Below are 23763 nucleotides of genomic sequence, written 5' to 3' on the forward strand. Positions count from 1 at the left end.
TTGGTTTGTGTGTGTGTGTGTGTGTGTGTGTGTGTGTGTGTGTGTGTGTGTGTTTTATACAACCCCTTGTGTGTGCCAATTAAGCCTAGGCCTCCCGAATTAAACAGCAGAACTTTCTTAGTCTCATTTTGGACATCCAATAGTATCTTCATTTTTTAAAAAAGGACACACAAAAAAACCTGTACTATTTTTCATAGTGGTCAATGCTCCATTTATTCTTGGCTCCTTCACACTGAGCAATTGTGTAAAATTTTTGTCCTGATAATATTCCTCAGATTTTCTTCAGCTTAAAAGACCGGGGTTATGCATTCCTTTGTCAGGAATGATTATATTCTAGCTTTCTCCTGGTCTAATGTGCACATATCTTTGCACACCCACTAAATATTGAACATGCAATAGTTTCATTACCTGGACCATAACCGTGCTCTGGTCCTCTTCTATCGCAGAATCATATTACTTTGTAGGATTGCTAGTTTCTATCTTCTACCACATCCCTCAGGAGATATTTATGACTTTATAGACAGTTGCCAAACGAAAATATTAAATTCAGCATGATGGCTTGCAGTCTCATCAAAACATGTTTACTCTGAAGTATCACCAATCTAAATGCATTTACACCTTGCTACAATAAAAATAACCTTTAGGACTGTAGACTTAACACTCCCTAATCAGGAAACGGCTTGATTGCAAAGGAAAAAAAGCTTAAACAGAAATAGATTTGATTCAAAACCAAGGATAACAGCAACAGTGGAAATTGTGTCTGATGGAAGCAGTGGCTCTGAACTGTCCCAATACATTTATGACCATTGACACTTTGGGTCACGTACATCTCAAGTTTTCCATTCTCAGTGACAATAGAAGATTGCTGGAACTGTTAGGGGCTTTTGGAGTTCAAACGCTTACAGCAGCCCCTCTGCAAGGATTGCTCATCTAAGCAAATGAAACAGATATTGGCCAGGCAGGCCATGCACATTTCCCCTAACGGCAAAAAAAACAGCAGAATGAGCATGGTGGCAGGCAGAGCAGCGAACCATTTCTAATAAAAACCAGTAATGTCTAATACTAATTCAGGTCCATCAAATTTGGTTAAACCCAGCATGGCAGCCCTGTACATCCACCCAGTAGTTGCCAAGTATGCCTGCACACTCACTGTCATATTCATGCCCTGTATGCTATGAACATTTTGGGGCAGGGGCCCCTGGTTCTAATGGGGCATTGATTGATTGCTTCCATTTCAATACAGAAGGAGGTAGACTCCACCATGGTAGGAGAGCTGGGGTGGGAGAGTGCCAGAGCTCTGTCTAGTCAGGTTGTATGGGATCATTTTCAACCTATTGCCTCCGAGGATGTGGACAGGCTGCTTGGATGAGCGAAACCGACCACCTATCTCCTTGACCCTTGCCCATCCTGGCTCATAAAAGCAAGCCAAGCAGGTTGGGCAATGGGCTGTGTGGGATAGTGAATGCTTCCCTCTGTAAGGGAGTCTTCCCTGAACCCCTTAAAGAGGCAGTTATTAAACGTCTTCTTAAAAAAAATAATCTTTGGACCCGGCCATTATGGCCAATTATCACCCAGTCTCAAATCTTCCATTCCTGGGCAAGGTGCTTGAGCGGTTGGTTGCTGAACAACTCCAGGCCAATCTGGAGGGTGGACCATTTGCATCTCTTCCAATCTGGATTGAGGCCCCATCACGGGACTGAAATGTTTTTAACGTTTGATGTTTTATTATGCTTTTATATTTGTCGGAAGCTGCCCAGAATGGCTGAGCAACCCAGTCAGATGGGTGGAGTGCTACTACTACTACTACAGTGGTACCTTGGTTTTTGAACGTAATCTGTTCCAGAAGACTGTTCAAGTTCTGAAACGTTCGAAAACCGAAAACACAACAGCCGACAGCTAGGCCTCAGGATCTTGCACTCAGCGGAAGCCGCGTGGCATGTTCGACTTCTGAGGCGTGTTCAAAAACCGAAGCATTTACTTCTGGGTTTAGGTAAAGGTAAAGGGACCCCTGACCATTAGGTCCAGTCGTGACTGACTCTGGGGTTGCGCGCTCATCTCGCATTATTGGCCGAGGGAGCCGGCGTATAGCTTCCAGATCATGTGGCCAGCATGACAAAGCCGCTTCTGGCAAACCACAGCAGCACATGGAAACGCTGTTTACCTTCCCGCTGTAGCGGTTCCTATTTATCTACTTGCATTTTGATGTGCTTTCGAACTGCTAGGTTGGCAGGAGCTGGGACCGAGCAACGGGAGCTCACCCCGTCACAGGGTTTTGAACCGCCGACCTTCTGGTCAGCAAGCCCTAGGCTCAGTGGTTTAGCCCACAGCGCCACCTGGGTCCCTTACTTCTGGGTTTACGGAGTTTATAAATCAAAATGTTCGTCAATGGAGACGTTCAAAAACTGAGGTACCTCTGTATTAATAATACCCTTCATCAGAGGACCATAGGGAGGTGTACAATATAAAAACACAAAAATATATAACATAGTAACAAACAGAAACAATACCGCCCCTTGTGCAAGTAACTTGGATTCTTCTCCATCCTGGATGATTACAGCTGCTTTTGAGGGACTGAGACTTTGGCTCCCCAAAGTTTCCCTTAGAGATGAAGAGAACACAACTGGCAGGCCTCTTCTCAAAAAACGAAACAAAACAAAATCTTATCTACCAGACTGAGCCTGAATCTAAGCAACATACAGCAGCCTTCCCCAATCTGGTGCCCACCAGATGTTTTGGGGTACAATTCCCATCAGACCTAGGCGGCATGGCTTTATGATGCTGTGGATGATGAGAGGAGAGTTGTAGTCCAAAACATGAGGAGGGCACCAGGTTGGGGAAGGGCCATCACAATGAATGTTGGCAAGTTATCGTACTTGTATGATTCAATCAAGTCCAGGGTTTGGGTGTTGCTTTGGATAAAACATGCTGCAAGGGGAGGACAATTTCTTGGAGTACATTCTGATGAGAGGACTGTAATTATGTAATTATTTAAATTTATAGAAGGCTTCCCCCCCCCAAGTTAAAGATTGTTAGAAGGCATGCAGTGAGAGAACTGAAATGAGAACAAGAGCAGAAGCCTCGCTGTTCAAGAGCCAACTTAGTTACATTTCCTGGTACTCCTGAATTAACAGTTTTCTTTCTGTAGACTCATTTCAATAGCCTTCCTTGGCAAACATGTCTGATTATCTAAATGTTCTAGGTCAATCTTACTGGCTGGGGCTGATGGGAGTTGTGAACATATTTATTTTATTTAGGGAAAGCATTTACAATCTACATTTCATCCGAAGCTCCTAGAATGAAAATAGACATAGCCCAATCCAAAAATGAATAAAATTAAAGCAGTGTAAAAGGAAACAAGAAATAAACATCAGGAGGCCACCAGGCCAAGGGACGAATGTTGAATCAAGCCAGGATGGCTCAGCTTCTAGTGGCAAATTTTAACCTTGATCTGAAAAAGTTGCATTGACCTCTACATCTACAATCCCAGACTGGCATCAAGGTATGCAGGACTTTTAAGGACTGCTTTGCAACTCTGCAAACAACCCAGGCAAGATTGTTGCCTGATCTCTTCCCTGCCTAAACCACATTAACCATTATAACAGCATTTGAAATGATGCTTCACTCTCTCCCACCATTTGTTAGAACAGAAGGATCTCTCAATGAAGCAGCTCTTACCCCCGACTCGAACTGCTTGTCATTCTCCATAATTGCACATCAATTATAAATAGAGCCTGAGATTACTATTTAATTGCATCCTACAGAAAAGGGTGCATTTTCCCCCTCCCCAATTATATAAAAAAGCGCTTTGTTTCAAAATTCATAGGCCTGTAGGTTTTCCTCAGTTCCTATGGACACCAAACTGAATTATCTGTTTCAGAAGAATATTGCCAGGAATACTGAGCCCTTCTTTTATTTCCCAGAGGGGGTGACATTATCAGAGGTTTGGAAAGATCTCCCAAGCTTTCTGAAGTGCTTTAGATGAATAGGGGAAGGCAAGGAAGAGTGTGCAAGGCTCCTGAGACATTTTCTCTGACATTTGTTCTACCTCTATTCTCAGAGGCTATATACTCAGTTGCTGAGAATTGCAAGTGGGGCAAGCTTGTGGGCTTCCCACCGGGGCATCTGGTTGGCTACTGTAAGAACAGAGTGCTAGATTAGATGGGCCTTTGACCTGATCCAGCAGGCTGTTCTTACGTTCCTACCCACAACCCCCCCCCCCAAACTCTGCAAATCTTCAACAACATCAACATGGAGGCACAATTATGACTTCAACTGTGACACTGAGATTGGGGATCTGCAAAATGGCTTGCAGGATAAGCCCTGAGATTCTCCATCAAAGCCAGACATAAATATGGAATTTTCATTTGCTGAGCGCACACATTATCAGCAGTGACCATGAGTGCTATTTTTCTGCATGGAGAACATTTCATAACAAAGCCATTGATTGGATACCAGGAATTCCATACAGAGAACCTTCTGCAAATGAAGCATCTACAATTATGCATGTTACCATCTTAGTTTAATTATATATTGAGGAAAGACACTGGAAAGCAAAAACAAAACTGGCAACAAAGGTCAAGTCAAGGAGGATGAATGCAATAATCCACACACACTTCTGCATATGCAGTCATTTCCATAGTTACTGTATCTGTTTGTTCAAGCAAACTGGAGGCCAGTATTAGCACCACAAAGAGACTGCAAAGGGAGTCGGTTTTTTATGATATGGACAGAAGCTGTTTAGTGAACATCATAAAATTCTCTGTGAAAACCCACTCAGATAGCAGGTCTCAGAGCAGCGGGTGCCATTTTAAACAGCACAAAAAGGTTAATTCAACTTAATTTTGAAGCTTCAAAGGCTTTCTGGAACTCCTTTTTTAACTGTGTCATGTACATCCCTTCAGAATACTTTACCCAGAGTTTTCTGTACACAGCAACAGTACCTGCAAGAGGAACACAACATCCAACCTAAAAGTGGCTGCCAAGACAATGATGTCTCTTTACAAAAAGAGTCACATGGTCCCAACGACTGGGTCATCATATCTTCTGAGCTTTGAGGATAGAGCAGCAATGAAACTTCAGACAGAGTGCATTAGTAAGCCCTACCCTTTTCCATTATGATAAAAACCATTCTGTTTTGGTCACATATGAAAGGCTTATAGGAAATATAAAGGCAGTTATAATGCTCAGCAGCTGTTTCCAGGATACCTTCTCCTTGAGCACTCAGAAAAGAAACTGAGCATCATGCCTGGAACCCACAAGCAGTATCAAAATACACATAATGAAACAAGGAAGATGGGGGGGGAAATGGGGGGCACGAAAGCTACATTTGGACTTACCGTTTGGTTATCTTCATACAGCTTCAAGTCATATCCACTCAGCTCCACACAGAAAATTATTGCTGTAACTCCCTCAAAACAGTGGATCCATTTTTTGCGCTCCGACCTCTGCCCGCCAACGTCCACCATTTTAAAAGTCAGCTCTTTGAAAGTAAACTTATTTTCCACAATCCCTGTGGTCATGTCCCGAGAGCGCAGAATGTCTTCAACTGTTGGGATGTAATCTAATGCAGCAATCCTTTCTAGGTCATTCAAGTAGTAGGCAGCATTATCCTCTAGATGGTACTCGTTGGAGCGACAGAAACACTCCTGTACCCCAGGGTCAGCCCAGAGCCTCTTCATCACCCCAAGCAGCTCAGGCGTGATCTCCCCTTTGCTTTCCGCAGGGCCCGTCAGAGCAAAAAGCTGCACCGCATCGTAGGCGCGGTCGGGATTGTGGAACTCGATTTTCAGAGTCGCCAGGGCGCGGATGATGCGAGTGAGGGAGTCGATGGCGTTATAGATAATCAAAGGCTTGTACTCCTTGCAGGCCTCCAAGTTGAAGCCACCGCTGTGGATAATTTTCATCTGCTTGACAATGGTGCTTTTGCCAGAGTTGCTGGTGCCAAGGAGTAAAAGCTTGATCTCGCGCCGCTGCCGCTGACTCTCAGAGCGCAGGTGGCGGTCAATTCTCCGGGACCGCCGCGCTGCCTCTTTCTCCTCAGAGCTTTGCCTACATCCCATGGTACAGCAGAGACTAGCAGAAGGGGATAGCTGTAGACTCTCTCTCTCTCTCTCTCTCTCTCTCTCTCTCTCTCTCTCTCTCTCTCTCTCTCTGCTTCCCAGAAATAACTGCAGCGATTCTTTTTATCAGGTGTATCTTCTGGGAGCAGGGTGAGAGTACTGTCCAATTTGTGATGCCCTCCAATAGACCAGGACCAAGTACTTCAGTCCCAGGAAGGTTGCAAAGTCATAACAGACAACCACAAACAAACAGTAGCTTCAGCAGAGCTCATTAGCACTCCCATTTTCTGAGGAAGCATTTGCACGTTCCTCGTATGAAGCTTTCATTGCCCACAGAGTGGTCAAAATCTGCCCAGTGTCCCCCTTTGCTCTCCTGCATAGCTCTCCTGCACAAAGGCAAGGAGGAGGTGCCCTGGCTTCTGCTGCACTTCTAAGTTTCACTCGTAGTTTCCAGTTGCTGTAGCAATGCCATCAGGTGCAGTGAAAACTCCTGTCCAGTCTTGTGCTGCATTTATTCGGCTTCCCTTTCAGACGTGATTCTTTATGCTGGTCAAGTTTGGGTACATGAAGCCACAGTCTCCCCCTGTTAAGACAGTGGGACAGAGGGGGAAACATTAAATGAACTTCTTTAACCGGGGAACTTGAACATCTTATCCTCCCCCAAGCAAGCAACCCAAATAGAAAGCAGGAAATCTTGGAATGGAGCAAAATCACGGCTAGCTGAAGGCTGAGGAGCCCTGGAGATTGTGTGCTTGGCACAAAAGCAAACCTAATCCCTTTGTCATTCCACCCTGATGTTTTTATTACCCAAACCCACATGAGCTTTTTACGAGCTCTTCTCTTGAAGAAGACAACCCTCCTCTTCCTGCACAGCCCTGTCCTGACTGGTTTTTCCCAAAAAGAAGGAAATAAGAGGGAGAGGGAGATAGCTGCACCATTTCCTTCCCTGTTGCCTCAGAGTCCATTGAATGCACATGTGCAGGTACCCACACACACACCCCACACACACCCCCATTGCTTTCCTTACTCTCTCTCTTTTGGCATCAAATTTTTGTTTTGCAATTCATGGAGTGAATTTTTAAATCAAGATCTTAAAACAAAGCTTTCCAGATGAGTTTATCTGAAGTAATGGGCTCTCCTTCATGGGGGATTTTTAAACAGAGTTTGAATGGCCATCTGCCAGGGATTCTTTAACTGCGATTCTTGGATTGGACCAGATGACCCTTGGGGTGCCTTCCAACTCTATGCTTCTATGAGTGCAGAAACTCTGTTGCCTTTAGAGCAGTCTTCCCAAACGTCATGCCCTACAGATGTTGTGGACTGCAACTCACATCAGCCCAGGAGGGAAGGAGGCTGTTTTAGAGGGTCTTTGTGGGCTCATCAAATACCCAAATAGTTCCTCACTCCTCAGCTCAAACAAGAGGGAAGCCTTAGCATGTATGATGGCCTTTGTTGACATTTGCCCCTTGTTCTTCTTGCCTCACCCACCCTTGTTTCCCTTAAGCTTTCTTCCCCTACTCTTGATTAGGGATGGGACAGAAATTTGATTCAGTCCACATTTAAAGGGAAGCCCACTTAACTGGAACTTTCCAAAACAATATAAGGACTGCAACACAGGAAACCTTCAAAATTCACACTTCTGCGAATTTTGTAGTGCAGTTCTCCAGCCAAGTAATGTGTGCACAAAAATGCACCTGCTGGGTTAAAGTGTGCACAAAAATGCAAATGTATGTGAAAATAGCATACAGTAATGCATTATATTTGGGAAACTGCTTTGCAAACATATGTCTATTAGGCAAAATTCCATACAAAAATGTGTCTCTTAGGAGAAATTCACACTAAAACTCTGATAAATTTCAGTGAGGACCTTTGTAAAATGATGTGGAAATGTAGAGAACTGAATTTAAAGTTGAGAAAAATGAGAAACTTAAATTGACAGATTTGCCCTTCAGCAATTCAGTAATCAGCCACTCCAATGATCTCAAAATTAGTATGTGCATACCTGTTTTGTATCTGAAGTGCTGTGCTATTTCCTCATGTCTTCCCATATATTATGACATTTCCTGCTGATTTCTCCCAACACACTTCAGCCTACAGCAGGCATCCCCAAACTTCGACCCTCCAGATGTTTTGGACTACAATTCCCATCTTCCCTGACGACTGATCCTGTTAGCTAGGGATCATGGGAGTTGTAGGCCAAAACATCTGGAGGGCCGCAGCTTGGGGATGCCTGGCCTACAGTAAGTTAAGCTGTCCCTCCCTGTCAGAACCCCAGCAGGAACCAGTAGAACACATCCAGTCTGACTCAACTTTCTAAATTGAGCAAAAAAGCCAGGATTCCTTTACAGCCTTCTCTAACCTAGTGTCCTCCACATATTTTGGACTGCAACTCCCAGAACAGACATAATTTTATTGTATGCTGCTTAGAAACTTTGCTGATTAAATGGCATACATAAAAAAATGATCTGATTTGAACATTTTAATCAATGTCCCGAACGCTTTGTTGCTTCTGTCATATTATGACTTCTTGACATTATTATTTTCTGTCTTTATAAAGGGGAGGGTGGAATCTCCAGCCCATGGGTCAATCTTCATCTGCCAGTGGTCCAATTTGACCTGTGAGGCCATTTCCACTGTAACCACGGCCACCTGTCAGTCAATTGACATCACTGGGTACATCAGCTGATGGGCAGGGTTCAATCCTGCTGGGTACCACCTCACCAGCACGTTCCCTGTAGGGAATGCTCTGGCAAAGCAGACCCCTGTGGAGAGCAGGATTGAAGCCTTCACTTATCAGCTGGTGAGCAAAGAGTTCAATCCTGCTCGGTGCCGATTTGCCAGCACATTCCCAACACAGAACCTTCCCTCCACACCACAGCTTAATTTTGACAGGACTACCCGTTCAATTGGCAGCTGAATTGCCTGCGAAATGGGGGGAGACAATGTTCTGGTCCATCAGGTCAAAAAGGCTTACTGTAATTTTTTTTCTTATGTAGTCCAAAGCAGTTAACCAGACTTTAAAATTTGCAATTTAAGAACTGAAAAGCAACTGTCAATGCCATTTTTGTTCTAAAACTTGCAGCAAGCAACTGCAAAAATAAATATTAAAAGCTTCAGAGGGGGGATAGATTTTAGGTTCCTTGAATACTTAGCTCAGTTACAGTTAAAAACGAACCAAATATCAGCTCTTCGGACAATAAGACCAAAGGCTCATCCATTCCAGCATTTGTTTTCACCATACGCCAAAAAAAAATCTTGCCCTCCAGCATCAGAAACAGGAAACTGAAATGCGTCTTTTCCTTCCTCTTGCAGAAGGACTCTTCTTACATTCTTCCTGAACTCTAATTTGGTTAGGCATCTGCAGGCATCATCCCTGGAGGAAGGAATGCTATGAAACGGGGTTGGCAGACTCCAGGTGTGTCAGATTGACACGTGTGTGTGTGTGTGTGTGTGTGTGTGTGTGTGTGTGTGTGTGCGTTTTACTAAAGCCCTAAGTTCTACCAACCAGTGCCAGGTGCATGAGAGAGATTTTAAAAATTAAAGAACAGGGGGGCTTCTGAGCACATTCTGAACCAGGGGGGTTGTTTCCAGTAGCAGAGCTAGAGCGCACACTGCTTTCACACAAAAGTCTGCTCCTGGTCAGCTTTCTTCATTTCAGCAGCTTAATTCAGGTGGGAAAAGCAGCTATGCTGTTGCTATCATTAAAGAGCCAGACAGTCTATACAATTTACTGCAAATTGCACAGAGGTCTACCAACAGAACCCAGCCCTCCTTATGCTCAACCCTTCTATAACCCACAATGACTGTGCTCTGCCTCCACAGTCAGAGGCAGCAATGCTTCCGAATACTAGTTGCTGGAAACCACAGGAGAGGAGAGCGTACTGGACTGGATGAGCCATTGGCCTAAGCCAGCAGGCTCTTCTGATAACACAGGGATAACACTACTGACACCTCTGTGAAGGTACTTGGAGCAGTCCGGTCCCCCCAACCGATCTTAATTACAAAATGATCTTCCAATTTACGTTGCACTTTCTGCATGGGCAACAGTTGCTGCCAGCTGATTAGCTGATTGGTCCAAGTGCCATAGCCACCCTCCAGCATTTCCTTCCACAAACACGGTGCTTCCCTTTCTCTCCCCACAGACTCCTGTTCCTCTAGTCCTCGATACATTCTTCCTCTTCCTCTTCTTTTGGAAGCTGCAGATGAGGCAGTGAGGTCCAGGCAGCCACAGAGTCCAGATAACTGGATTAGATCAGAGCGCTGCCTTTAATCTGTAGAAGCTGATCTGTCAACAGCACCAATTAGGAGCTTAATCCTTTCAATCCCATAGATAAATTGTACAGAATCTGCTCTAGAGCTGTTATACACACCGCAGACTGGTAGCAGTTCATTGGCATTGAGTGGGTTGGTATACATGACCCTTTTGAAGACATCCGTTCCTGCAGGCGGTTTAAAACTTGGCAGATTTATTTTATCTGCCATCTGTTTGACTCCTGCTTATTTTGTTGATGCCGTGCCCTTTAACCCTGTTTTGATATTGATACTGGTTTTTAATGTTTGTTCTGTTAGCTGCCTTGGACATCTTCTGATGGAAAGGTGGGGCATAAATTGACTTAAGACGAAGTGCCTCTTACTTAAGGAATTTATATCATATATTCCACGTAAGTCCAAACATGGCTATAACAAATAGCTTGATGATAAACTATTAGTTACTTTATTTATTTGCATTAGCATGCCACACCATAACACAAAGTTAAAATAAATAAAATAAGACAGAAGTTAAATAAAGTTCTGTAGGAAACTTACATTAAATCAGTAAAAAATAAAATAAGCAAAATAATATATGGAAGCCATAAAATCAAAAGCAACATAGATACAGCTAAAGCTGGAGTGTGCGTGTGTGGTGTCACTAAAGCCTGAAAGTCAAAACACAGATTTTAAAACTATGTAAGTTAACAAAAAGGCCTGGGTGAAGAGAAAGGTGCCACTGGAACTGGTGCCACGTAAGCCTTTCTTGGAAGAACTGTTTCTTAACCTAAACGGCCTTGACCCTGTATACCTGTATATCTCAAGGAGTGTCTCCACCTCCATTGTTCAGCCTAGACACTGAGGTCCAGCTCTGAGGGCCTTTGGCGGTTCCCTCACAGCGAGAAGTGAAGCTACAGGCAACCAGGCAGAGGGCTTTCTCAGTAGTGGCGCCCGCCCTGTGGAACTCCCTCCCATCAGATGTCAAGATGAGTAATGATATAACCTTTAAAAGACATCTGAAGGCAGCCCTGTATAGAGAAGCCTTTAGATGTGCAATGTTTTATTATGTTTCTATATATGTAGGAAGCTGCCCAAAGTGGCTGGGGCAACCCAGTCAGATAGGTGGGGTACAAATAATTAAAAAAAAATATTATTATTAATAATAATAACCAGAGTGCCCCTCCTGAAAAGGCCACCATCTCCCTGGTGGGTGCAGCAAGGACAGCAAAACATTTTAAGGCAGGCATGAGTTATGACTAGAAACCCGCAGCGAATTTGAAGTTTTCAAGTACACAAAAGAAAAGGGGAAAAGAGCAAAGAAACACAACAAAACCAGCTCCCATTCACAGGCTTATTCACCAATTCACTCCCTTCAGACTTTTCTCCCAGACTCTCAGAATGCCCTATGTGGGGTGTGTTCTCTCTCTCTCTCTCTCTCTCTCTCTCTGGAAGTTCTGAAAAGGCTCACAGCTGTCTGTCCACCTGTGGGGAGGGAACTGCATGAAGTGCCCTCAAGGCCACACATGGGAGCCAGGCTTGCATTGTAGAGCACAAACAATTCAAAATGGGACTCCTACGAAGGTGAAAAAGAACTCGAGGAAGCAAACAACTGTAAAGCATGTACCGCTTTAAAAATCTCCAAATATGGATTATAAGTGGAATATAAGTTATCTTTGCAAAGCAAATTGGCATCAATGCACCACTTCACTTGGCACCTCAAACCTCAGTGGTGCCCTGTGCAGTGCCAAAATCAGGTCCGCCCCGCCCCCACCTTCCATTGGGTGTCATAGTTGCAGCTCCCCACCCAGTGCGACCGCACCAGTCACACTCCCCTAGGTCCTCCTTTGGTCGTCATGACTAAACTCGAGGATAAGCACAGAAGAGTCTGCACAGAGATGAAGCCCAAATTCTACATCAAGTGAATCCATCTGAGATTCTGTACTCAAAAGAAATTATGCAAATCAGGAGCAAAGTATGATGATACCTGCCACCCCCTGGAGCCTTTTGAAGACACTGCCTGCATGTTTTCAAATGCACCTATAACAGCCATGAAGGACAGAAGCATCCTAAACGTTCCTCTCTTAAATAAACCTCTCCATGCTTCAGCTCTTTAACAAGAATAAGGCACACCAATTGCTCTTATTGGGATGGTTTTAAAGGAGTACAGAACATTGCTGTGCTGATAAAACTGATATTATTCACACATTATCTCAAAAGCCAGACGCACTTATAGAAAAAATAGCTCTGCACGTTATGGCCAGAGCAAGGTTCACTCTAATCAGGGAAGCCATTTTCAGAGGCATCCTCTGTGCTCCAGCCAAAAGCCTGCTCACTTTGCAACCTATCCAACTCTGCAAATGCATTAATTCTCAGTGCTTCCGTAGTACATTACTGCGAATTTCCTGGGCAGCAAGTAATGTGATAACTAGAAATACAGCCAAAAAAAGAAAAAGTGGGTTCCATTCTGCTCTTGAATAACAAGTCCCAGGAAAAGCTCCATACCCTCTTGAGCTATCATTTATTTAAGGTGTGGGCTTCAAAATGATATTCTCCAAAGAAGCTTCCTCACCCTTTGGGTGGGAGAAATGGGTCTACACATGCTTTTTTTCTCCCAGAGATGGAAAAGTGGCACAGGGGAAACAATATGCAGCAGAGGGGAAAGCAACACAGAGGGAGAAATCTTGCCACTCTTGCTCATTTTTGTTTCGCTCGGTGTCCCAGTTCCTCTCTTAGCCTGAGTGATAGAACACCTGCAGTTGTGGGAGATGGGAGAAGGAAGTGCAATATATATATATATATATATATATATATATATATATATATATATATATATATATTCAATCCACATTTTAATCAATTGTTTTTTTTCCTTTTCGTTTTATTGTAATTTTATTGATGTCAGCCGCCCTGAGCCCGGTTCTCACTGGGGAGGGTGGGGTATAAATAAATAAATAAATATTATTATTATTATTATCCAGGAAACTGGTAGATCAGATGGAAAGGGGTAGAAAAAGGCAGAATGGCTGAATGACAAATGGGGTTGGGGAGTGGCGAACAGCCACCCCAGAGCAATGCTATGGCTGAGGTGACAGAAGCAGCCTCAACTTAATTGCATTTTATTGTTTTATGTAAGCTGCCTTGGAGATCGAAAGGAGGGGCAGAAGCTAAGTAAATAAGCAGTCAAGGCTAAGCATGGGCTTTGATTTGGCTACGTAGGTTCAGTGCATCTCTTTCTATATATACACATGCTTTTTTGAGATGTTCCATCTTACACACAACTGGAAAGACAGGATGGGGTATGTACAAGCCACACACTCACATACCACTGGAAACCTTATGGATAGGACTTTCATGGTACATCTGTTATTAGTTATCTGCCCATGCCTTATGATGTATTTGGAACTCCTAAACAACCTTGGAAGCTGGGTTAAAGAACATGGCATCTCAAGGTTCCCTAAATGCAGTTCCTGAACTATCTTCGATTGCTAGACCTATTATTAGTAGCAGTGGGACATATTCTATTCTGGCCCCATTCTTAGAAGTTATTTCTTGAAGCATGTCCACTGGATATTCTGAGCTCATTTGTATTTGACTCCCATTGTAAGTTGGTCCCAATGTGCACCTCTTGATGTGAATCGAGAGCACAAGAAGCAGCGTCCTTGCCACAAGCCTTCCAGGGGAAACATCCATACAACATTGTCTTCACAATTATCAGATTTTCTGCCTGGCTGCTGGTTTTTAAGTGCTCTCTCTCTCTCTCTCTCTCTCTCTCTCTCTCTCTCTCTCTCTCTCTCTCTCTTTCACTCAATTCCTTGGCTGTCGCACCAGCCCACCACATGTTCTAGTTCCCCCACCTTTAAAGGTGCCAGATTGTTCTATTCGAAGCCTCTCAAATCCACCTCGCCCACTGCCATCTCTTGCCTTTCCAAATGGCACTTCCGTACACTAAAAACGGGAGTATGAATACAACAGACGGCCACTGTAAATAAGCTCGAGGGCCATATGAGATGGTTGAATGTATATGCTCCAGCAGAGGGTTCCCAGGCGACAACAGTGAATTAGTTACTTAAAGGTTTAGGGGCCAACCATGAATGGTTGTGAAATAAACTGGGGTTTTATTAATCATGCTTTATTAAACATGGAGGGAAAGGAGTGCAGGCTGATTAAGCATCCTGTACAGCAGCCTTCTTCATCAATCTGGTACCTTCCAGATATTTTGACTACAACTCCCATCAGCCCCGACCAGTATATGCTGATGAGTATTTAGTCCGGAACATCTGGAACAGCAGTTTGATGAAGGCTGCTCTACATCATTGTCATTGCCTCAGCAGAAACACCAAGAAAGCAAGAGGTGCTTCCAAAACCTTTGTAGATGGAGAAGCAAGGCCTAGTTGTCAGCTGTGGTTATAAGGAATATTCGGGGTAGTGTAGCAAAGCAGCAAGCCCTGTGTTCCCACTGATTACCTGCATATCTGATAGGCATCGCCTCCCTCATCCAAGCCATGCATAAAAATGTTGCAGAGTACAGGGGCTAGAACAGAGCTCTGGGGCACTCCACTTAAGATCTCTCTTGCAGGTTAATGCTGAGCCATGAACAAGCAGATATTGTGTTCAGGCAGCTGTGGTTCCACCCATTGGCAATATCATCCTGCCCACATTTTACCATATTGTTAACAAGGAGGCTTCTGTCAACTGCTTTGCTGAAATCAAGACATAATATGTCCATGGCATTTCCACAATCCATGTGGTTATCAAATAGTAGTTATATAAAAAAGAAGGTGAGATTAGTTTGGTATGATTTATTCTTGATGACCCCTGCTGGCTCCTAGTACAGTAATCATTGTACACGCTAATTTTAATAGTGTGTACTAGAATTTTGCCAGGCATCATTGTCAAACTGGCATTGTAGTTTTTGAGACCCGCTCTTTACCCCACCTTTTGAAGACAGGGACATTTGCCCATCTCCACTCTTCTGGCTCCTCATGCGTTCTGCATGGATTCTCAACTATTTAAAAGCTTCAAACTATGATCAGCACCTCTGCTCCTTCAACACCACAAGATGTAATTCATGGGTAGGCAAACTAAGGCCCGGGGACCAGATCCGGCCCAATCGCCTTCTAAATCCGACCCGTGGACAGTCCGGGAATCAGCATGTTTTTACATGAGCAGAATGAGTGCTTTTATTTAAAATGCATCTCTGGGTTATTTGTGGGGCATAGGAATTTGTTCTTTTTTTTCCTTCAAAATATAGTCCGGCCCCCCACAAGGTCTGAGGGATAGTGGACCGCCCCCCTGCTGAAACATTTTGCTGACCTGATTGTAATTCATAAGAGTCTCGAGAATTGAACTTGTTTTATAACATAAGGGCATCTGAAGAGCCTGCTGGATCAGGCCAATGGGTCATCTAACCCAGCATCCTGTTCTCACTGTGGCCAACCAGATGCCTATGGGAAACCCACAAGCAGGATTTGAGAACAATCTAATTTAGCTAGGTGTTTTCTATCTCCTTACCTATTCTGGGCTGCAAGTCCTTAAGTTCTACTTTTCCCAGGTACTTAACAGTTCTGCCTTCTCTCTGCCGTTTGGTTTATAAATCTCCTGCAAGATGGTTTGCTCAGGTTTGTGTAACCCTCTTTAGCTTTTCCACTTAATTGGGAACCAAGCCCCCTCACATTACCAGTTAGGGAAAGCCATAGTTCAGTGTAAGACTTATTTTACAAAGAGGCATCTACCCACATACAGACACATAAATAGGGCAGTGCATAAATGAGCTGGAAATTTAAACAACAAAGAACCAACCATTAAAACAAACAGAACTGAGATGTCAGCTTGGTCAAACTCCCTTCCTTCCACTCTCTTTTAACAGAGAATCAGGGTCGACTCATTTCCATTTCACAGATTAAAGGGAGAGAGAAGGAAGCAGGGTTGTTTTATTTCCCTCTCCTCTCCCAGCTTTTAGCAAATGCAGTGGATGAAATCTTTTAAACAATCTAACTTGGGCTGTACAGTAGTGGTATGAAAAAAATCTCAGAACTAGAAGATGCATCAAACAGGACACCCACTACTAAAGTATCCTGAACATCCAGCACCTGCTTAAAAATATCCAACAATGGTGAGTCCACCACATTCTAAGGCAGCCTCTGTTCCACTGCTGACCAGCCCTGCCATTAGAAAGTTCTTCACTCACTGGTGCTTTGGGTAGCCAGCTTGTGAATAATTCCTATCCCTTGCCTACTATCTTACAAAGCAAGCGTCCTACATGGGATGATGGATAGCCGGCCTTGTTCTCGTGCTTAAAAATAGCATTAACACCCAGACTGTGATAAAATGCCACCTGCCTCTCAAAGTAGGACGAAGAGGTGGAGCAAACCATCAAGTCTGGTAAACTTCTCCTTTGCAATGATAGCACGCAAGGTCAAATCTTCCTACTCCACTCATTCCCCAAATGCTATTCTCACCCAAGTTTTATATTTCCCAGAACTTATTGTAGCCAGCACAGTACAAATGGGACCCATCACGAGACTGGCTTAAAACGCAGCAAGGTCAGTTTTCTCCACTTCTGCTTCAAATCACATTTGCACATCGTTGTTCACATCAGGACAGCTAGACATATAAGTCACCCACTATCTGTCCACTCCAGTGGGTGGAGAGGGGGCATTGGGTGTCTTCATATGGCTTAAGTTTTCAAATGCTGGTCTGGGAGGATCACATGAAAACACACTACAGTCGTACCTTGGTTCTCAAACAGAATGTGTTCGACTCCCGGAACCATTTGAAAACCAAGGTGTGGCTTCCGGTTGGCTGCAGGAGTGTCCTGCAGCCAATCGGACACTTGGCTTCCAAAAAGCATTCAAAAACTGGAACATTCACTTCCGGGTTTCAGTCATTCGGGAGCCGATTTGTTCAGGAGCCAAGGCGTTTGAGATCCAAGGTACAACTGTATTTCTCAAGGAACTCCAGAATAGATGTGGCTTGTGGCTAACATTGTTTTCTTTTTTTAATTTACTTTTTTATTAAAAGATTTTCATGAATAACAAAGGTACATATAATGTTTCTGTTTTCAATTCATAGAGTCCTTCCTATATGTCAGTTACATTTCGTGTGACACATTGTTGTCATAGACATTGAGGGGAGAGAGAAGGGTGGAGAGAAAGAAGGGGGGAGAATGATATTCCATTCTTTTGCATTGTGTACGTGCAGAGTTTTTGTGTCAGCACCATGTGGATAGATCATTTATTTATTCATTCATTGTTGCAAAGTGAGAGATCGGAGAGCCCAGAGCATGGTTGGTTGCATTCGGCTGCTTGCAGTGAGTTTGGTCTCTGTGTGTGATGAAGGGGGTGTTATTGGGTCAAATTAGCCATATTGATTCATATGCTGTCAGAGGAGGGGTTAGGTCATGTCTTGAGCTATACTGTATATATAATAAAGGGGAGTTGTGACTAACATTATGTGCAAACAGCATCAGAAACCAGTAGTGGTCATGCACTGATTGTAGAGTAAACTGGAGTGGGCTCCTTCGGGAGGAAGGGTGGGATATAAATTTAAGAAATAAATACAGTCCTACACTAGAGGCAGGAGTGGTGGTGACCTGGAGGGCTCCTTGTGCTGAGTGAGGCTGCAGGCTTCTGCAAGACCTTGCATGCTTTGACACCAGCCTAGTGACTCTGAAGAAGTTTGAAATGATGGATGCTGTAATTGCTATATCAAATCGCAAACTGGAGCCAAGCTTAAACTATCCCAAACTAGTTTTGTTTTTGTTTCGTTTTTGAGCCAAACGATACTCAACAAATTAAGGTACTGTACTGCTTCAGATTTGCTCAGCATTCTTCCACATGAGTCTGTGTCTACCACAATTCTTCCAGCCTGCTACATGATCCGTGGAGGGGAGTAAGGATCAACATGGTTGCCATGCTGTTTGGGGCAATCCAATACGTGGGGAGGACATTTTTAAACCAAGGGCTCTGATGAGCACCAGTTTTAAACTGCAATAACATTTCTCACTTCATTTCTAATTTGCATACTGTGTCTGCCTTGCCTTGTCTGTTCATACATCTCCCCCCCCCCCCCGGTTTTCATACAAGTGGGTGTGTTCTGCACCATTTCTCTCCATCTCTCAATTTATTCATCTGTAACAAGGTAGGCTAAATTTTATTCCGTTTGGTCTCTCTCAGAAGATTTGCTCTGGAGTGAATCATTTCCATACTGCATGGCCACACAGCACTCTGCCGAGATTTGGTCAGCATGAACCAGACTGTGCAATCAACCATTCCTGCGGCTGTTTTCAACAGTCAGAGGTTCCTCTGCGTTCTCTACCTCTTACCATATTCTGTATCCCAAATTACAGCAAAAAAACTCTACCAGTGCAAGTGAGCCACTAGAATGCACCACCACCCTTTCTTCTCTCCCCCCCCCAATTATTCCTACAAATATGGCCTGCAGGTATAAACTGCCACCATTACAATGTGCTGGACCGCTTTTGTACCTCGTGTAACCCTGAGACGATGAGTCACCCAACAATTCAGCCTAATAACTGTGAATCCCCATCTAGACCATGCTCAAATATTAATGCATGCAAAAATGGCTCAGATACATTCTCTCGGGTGCAGCTGCAAGTGTTCACCATGTTTCCTCCCCCACCTTCCTAAAGCTCTCCCTAGCAGCTTTCAGAATTCACGGCTTCTGCATAAGGTTGTGAGCTAGTTAATAAGTCTGTGAAAAGCAAATAGAGTCTCAAACTGAAACTAGGCAGGTCAGTTGCATGAGTCGATAACTGTAAGAAAACTCAGGCTGTGCTGAATGTCATACCTCCATTTGCTCTGACACCATTTTGGGCCCTTCCGCCCATGGCATCACCAGCATGGGGGGGGGGCACTGGAGGGCACTGCTTTCTGGCACCTCCTACAATGGTAATGAGAGGCACCTGACCTGCATCATCCTCCCAGAAACAGAGGGGGGGGAGTGAACATAGCTGCCAAGTTATCCCTTTTTTAAAGGGATTTTCCCTTATGCTGAATAGGCTTCCTCGCGAGAAAAGGGAAAACTTGGCAGCTATGGGGAGTGAAGCAAATGTGAAAGGGTGGAACGGACCATGAACCCCCTCCCATGTGGCCCCCCCACTTGCAGCACAGTGTAGCATCTCCAGTGCTGAGAAGGGGCCCCAGCACCTCAGGAGAAACTCAACGTGGTTTGCACTTTAATGAGAAACTACCGAATTCACACCTATCAAACCAATACGCGCCCCGAAACAAATGACTTATATTAGGGAAACTGCTCACAGAAATGTGTGTATTAGCCAAAAATGCATACAAAATGTGTTTGCTTGGAATTTTTTTTACACAAAATGCTGGACTTTCATGAGGATTTTTATTTTTTAAAACATGCAAATTGCTGTAGAAATGTGGAGACCTGAATTTAAGACTGGAGAAGTAAGAAAATTTAGATCGCTGGAATTTGCAAATTTTAAAGCTGCACCCCTGTCCTATACTTTTTTTGTGCAAGTGTATTTTACTTGGTCTAAATTTGGGGGTGGGGGCAGGGAAAAGAGAAGATGGCCTAATTCTGTGGAGGAGGGGGACCTACTGTAAAAGGGAGAGAAGATCTTTGTGCCACATCTTTTGAAGGTTTCACGTGACACCTGGAGTGATGCTAGTATCCCAGACTGCGTCTGCAACCCTGACCACACTCACTCAAGAGTAATTCCTACTGGATTTAGTGGGGCACCTCCAAGTAACTGCATGCAGGATTAAGCTGCAAGGCACCCAGAAGAGATGATCATTTTAAGAGAACCAACCTTTGCACATACGGTAGCTGTTGTGAGTTCCATAGTTCTTGGAATATGTCCAAGTGAGTACCTGGCTAGTTCCGCAGTGCTTCAAAAGAAAGAGGTGAGGTGAGGGCAGGCTCTGTTAATTAGTTATGGCCTTAGCTCCATTTCTACCTTCTCAGAAAGAAAGCCTGTTCTGATTTCAACTAACTTCCCTCTCAAGAAGTTGGAATAAAACCGAACCACCTCATTAGGATTAGATGATATTTGTGCTGTACCTCATGGGAAGGAAGAGCAGCAAACCAGGGGTTCGTGATGATCACCCCTTTTATGCTCAGCTCAGCTATAAATGGCATCAGACGACGATTACTCTCTTTGGACTGGCTCAGAAGGGCAGGCACCCAAAGTGGCAGATTTGGGCAACCCTTAAATTACCGGCTTTTAAAAACAGAACTGTAAAGGAGGGCACCATTTGGATTTTCCGCCTAAGTTGCCAAGATGTCACTGGCAGGCTTGCTCCTATTCCCCATATTAGGCTTTATGAATCAGGGTGAGGTAATCACTGCTGCATGCAATTCACATCAGCCAATTACCTCTTCTCCCGAAGCCTACAAATCTAATTTAGCTAGAATTATGTAAGAAAAACAAAACAAAAAAGATGATGCTTAGGCAGCTCCTAAAAAAGACAGCCCATCTTACACCCCATTCCCAAATATTCTTAGCAACTTATTTGCTGGCGTAGCATCACTCTAATGCCATCAGCAGCTTCATTTGCACACTTGGGACTTGCTCCCACGTCAGTAAGATTGCAAAGGCAGGCACTTCTTCAGGCTGCTGCTGAAGGTGAAGGGAACGCAACAGGCTCCTCCTCCTGTGCGGTTTCCTACAGCTGTGTGAGGAACAATAAGTGGCCTGATCAAGTTAATCTCTGCTGGAAACATCAGTCACCCAGTTAAGCTGACCTGATGCCCCTCTGTGCCCTTCCATTCCACTGCAACAGACTTCAGCTGATACAAAAATCAGTTCAGTTATGCTTGGCCATATAACAGAGCATGCTGGTACTTGGAAATTGAAGTGACAAGTAGGGAAGGGTGGATTAGTCAATGTTGCTTCCTCTCAGTTTCTCATTTTTTCAGATCTTCACTTCAGTTCTCCATTATTCCAAATCAGTTTGTGGAGAAAATGGTTTTAATGAAAAAAATACGAAAATTCATCTGTATTTCAATGTGAATTTCTCCTGATACACGTTTTTAATGCTATCTTGTTAATACTGTATACACATTTTCACAAAGCAGTTTCCCCAGTATAATAAATTTGTGTTATTTTCACCAGTACATTCATTTTTGCACTCTAGTATATGCATTTTTGTTAACGCACTGCTTAGCTGGAGAACTGCATTGCAAAGTTTGGTTCATGTGTTGTTTTAGAAAGTGCAAATTAGGTAGGTTTGCCCTGAAATTGAATTTCTCCCCCTAACAGAAAGTGCCTTCTCTGGATCCTCTGCAAGAATTGACCCCTAGCCAGATTACAGGTGGAAGGTCTACAGGTGGAAGAGGTTACAAGTGACTCAAAAGGTGTATTTGTTCCATTTAGTAGTGACATTTTTACTGGGCTAGTCTCAAGAGCAATGGCTAAAGTCCAAGAAGTTTATTCAGCATCCCTCCACCCGAACCCTGTGCATTAAGTAGCAGACCCCATTACCTCTTATACTGCTTTTGAAAATCTTCTCAGCTGAGTCTTTTCTATATGGAAAAAAAAATGGAAGCTTTGACACAATCCTCTTCTACAACACCATGTTCAACTTTCTGCGCGCCACAGAACTAGTTTGGACCTCCAAGATTCTAGAGACTCTTCTGCACTGCAGGGCAGCAGGAGACAGGCACAAGAACAGCCAGTTTCCAGAATAAAGTCTCTTCCCACCATCACCAGTGGCAGAATCTCTGCCTTCCTGCTACCCCTCAATTGCTGTTTTATGGAACCAATGAGATAACCTTCAACTTCTGGAATGAACAACCCTTTGCTAGACTGACAGGTCAGCCCCAGAACAACTTGATCCACAAAGGCTTCACACAGGAGAGGCTTATTCACAGGAGGACCAGAACCCTGCTGGATGCCAGGCTGCACATAGAGAGCCTGGTCAAGTAGGGGCATCCCAACATATCCTTGTTCATACTAAGATGCATGTGTTGTGCTCACAAAACTCCACCTTCCTTCGCCATAAGGGATTTCTTCTCAGGGGTTCCTAAGCAATGTCAGCACAGGCCATCACAGGCTTTATCTGATCATCTCCTTTCAGAGTTGTACTTCGGCAAGTTCTTAGGCTATTTGACCTTATAGTTACTATGGAGAAGTCCAGCCCAGCTGACTAAAACCCAAGTGAAGGTGTGAGAGAGATTAGCAAAGCACAGCTCCCTCATGGAAAGGTGGCTGAATCTTCAGCATGGTTCAAGTCAGGAATGGGTTCGTAACCTTTGGCCTGGAATATTAAACAATACTTTGAATCCAATGTTTGCTGTTCTTCATTATGCCTCTACAATCAAAAGCAGGCATCCCCAAACTTCGGCCCTCCAGATGTTTTGGACTACAATCCCCATCATCCCTGACCACTGGTCCTGTTAGCTAGGGATCACGGGAGTTGTAGGCCAAAACATCTGGAGGGCCGCAGTTTTGGGGATGCCTGATCAAAAGTGAACTGTTACTGGAAGAATCTTTGTATGCTGGAAAATATTCTAGGGCTGTTATCCACCCTGCAGAAAAGGATGGTCATGTACATGCTAGCCTCTGTTAATACCGGTACTATAAGGCAGCACAAATTCAGTAACTCTGGGTATGGGTCTCTCAAGAGACATCAGGTGCATGCTTTGTGTTGGAAAATCAATCAATATGAATTCCTTTAGAGATTCTACAAGAGAGAAAGGTCACTTGGGCAGAAGCAACTCATTCCACTCCAGCTTTTAAAACCTTTTTTTATGGGATCAGGGGAGAAACAAGCTAATACTGCAAACATTGCCACTGGCCGTTGTCATGAGAGAGAATACATTTAATTAAGACCCTTTAGGGCATTTGATGACACATATTCAATTATCTCACACAAAGAATTTAAGGAGGGGAGGGGGGAAGTTCAGGAAACTAGAGCAATTTCTCAATTATAAGGTAACTGCAATATGAAATTAAGAAAATTGTATTTATCTATGACTGATGGATTAAGTGGCCAACATATCAATCAAAAAGGACATTTTGCAAAAAATCATGCATCAGGCAATTCCTGTTGTACGTTGCTTAACCACTACATATATATATATATATATATATATATACACACATACATACAGTGGTACCTCGGTTTCTGAACACAATTGGTTCTGGAAGTCTGTTCATAAACTGAAGCGTTCATAAACTGAAGCGAACTTTCCCATTGAAAGTAATGGAAAGTGGATTAATCCGTTCCAGACGGGTCTGCGGAGTACTCAACCTGAAGCGTACTTAACCCGAAGCATGGGTGTAATTGGTTCCGGAAGTCTGTTCATAAACTGAAGCGTACATAAACTGAAGTGAACTTTCCCATTGAAAGTAATGGAAAGTGAATTAATCCGTTCCAGATGGGTCCGCAGCGTTCATAAACCGAAAATTCGTAAACTGAGGTGTTCATAAACCGAGGTCCCACTGTATCCGGTGTACAAAACAGTAAAC

General features: G+C 43.8%; 2 protein-coding genes across 3 annotated transcripts in view; one reads left to right on the forward strand and one right to left on the reverse strand.

The window, feature by feature from the left end:
- The window catches only part of RSPH14 (radial spoke head 14 homolog), a 60011-nt gene that overhangs the window by 20508 nt on the left and 15740 nt on the right, over positions 1 to 23763 (forward strand). The gene's annotated exons all lie outside the window — the stretch shown is intronic.
- Positions 1 to 23763, reverse strand: part of GNAZ (G protein subunit alpha z) — a 39158-nt gene that overhangs the window by 11326 nt on the left and 4069 nt on the right. For both annotated transcript variants that reach the window (XM_035098244.2, XM_035098245.2), the window contains exon 2: positions 5337 to 6642. In XM_035098244.2, the coding sequence (XP_034954135.1) occupies positions 5337 to 6059 (723 nt within the window). In that variant the 5' untranslated portion in view covers positions 6060 to 6642. The remainder of the gene's footprint in view (positions 1 to 5336; positions 6643 to 23763) is intronic.

The sequence above is a fragment of the Zootoca vivipara genome, chromosome 17, assembly GCF_963506605.1.
Source record: "Zootoca vivipara chromosome 17, rZooViv1.1, whole genome shotgun sequence".
NCBI lineage: Eukaryota > Metazoa > Chordata > Lepidosauria > Squamata > Lacertidae > Zootoca > Zootoca vivipara.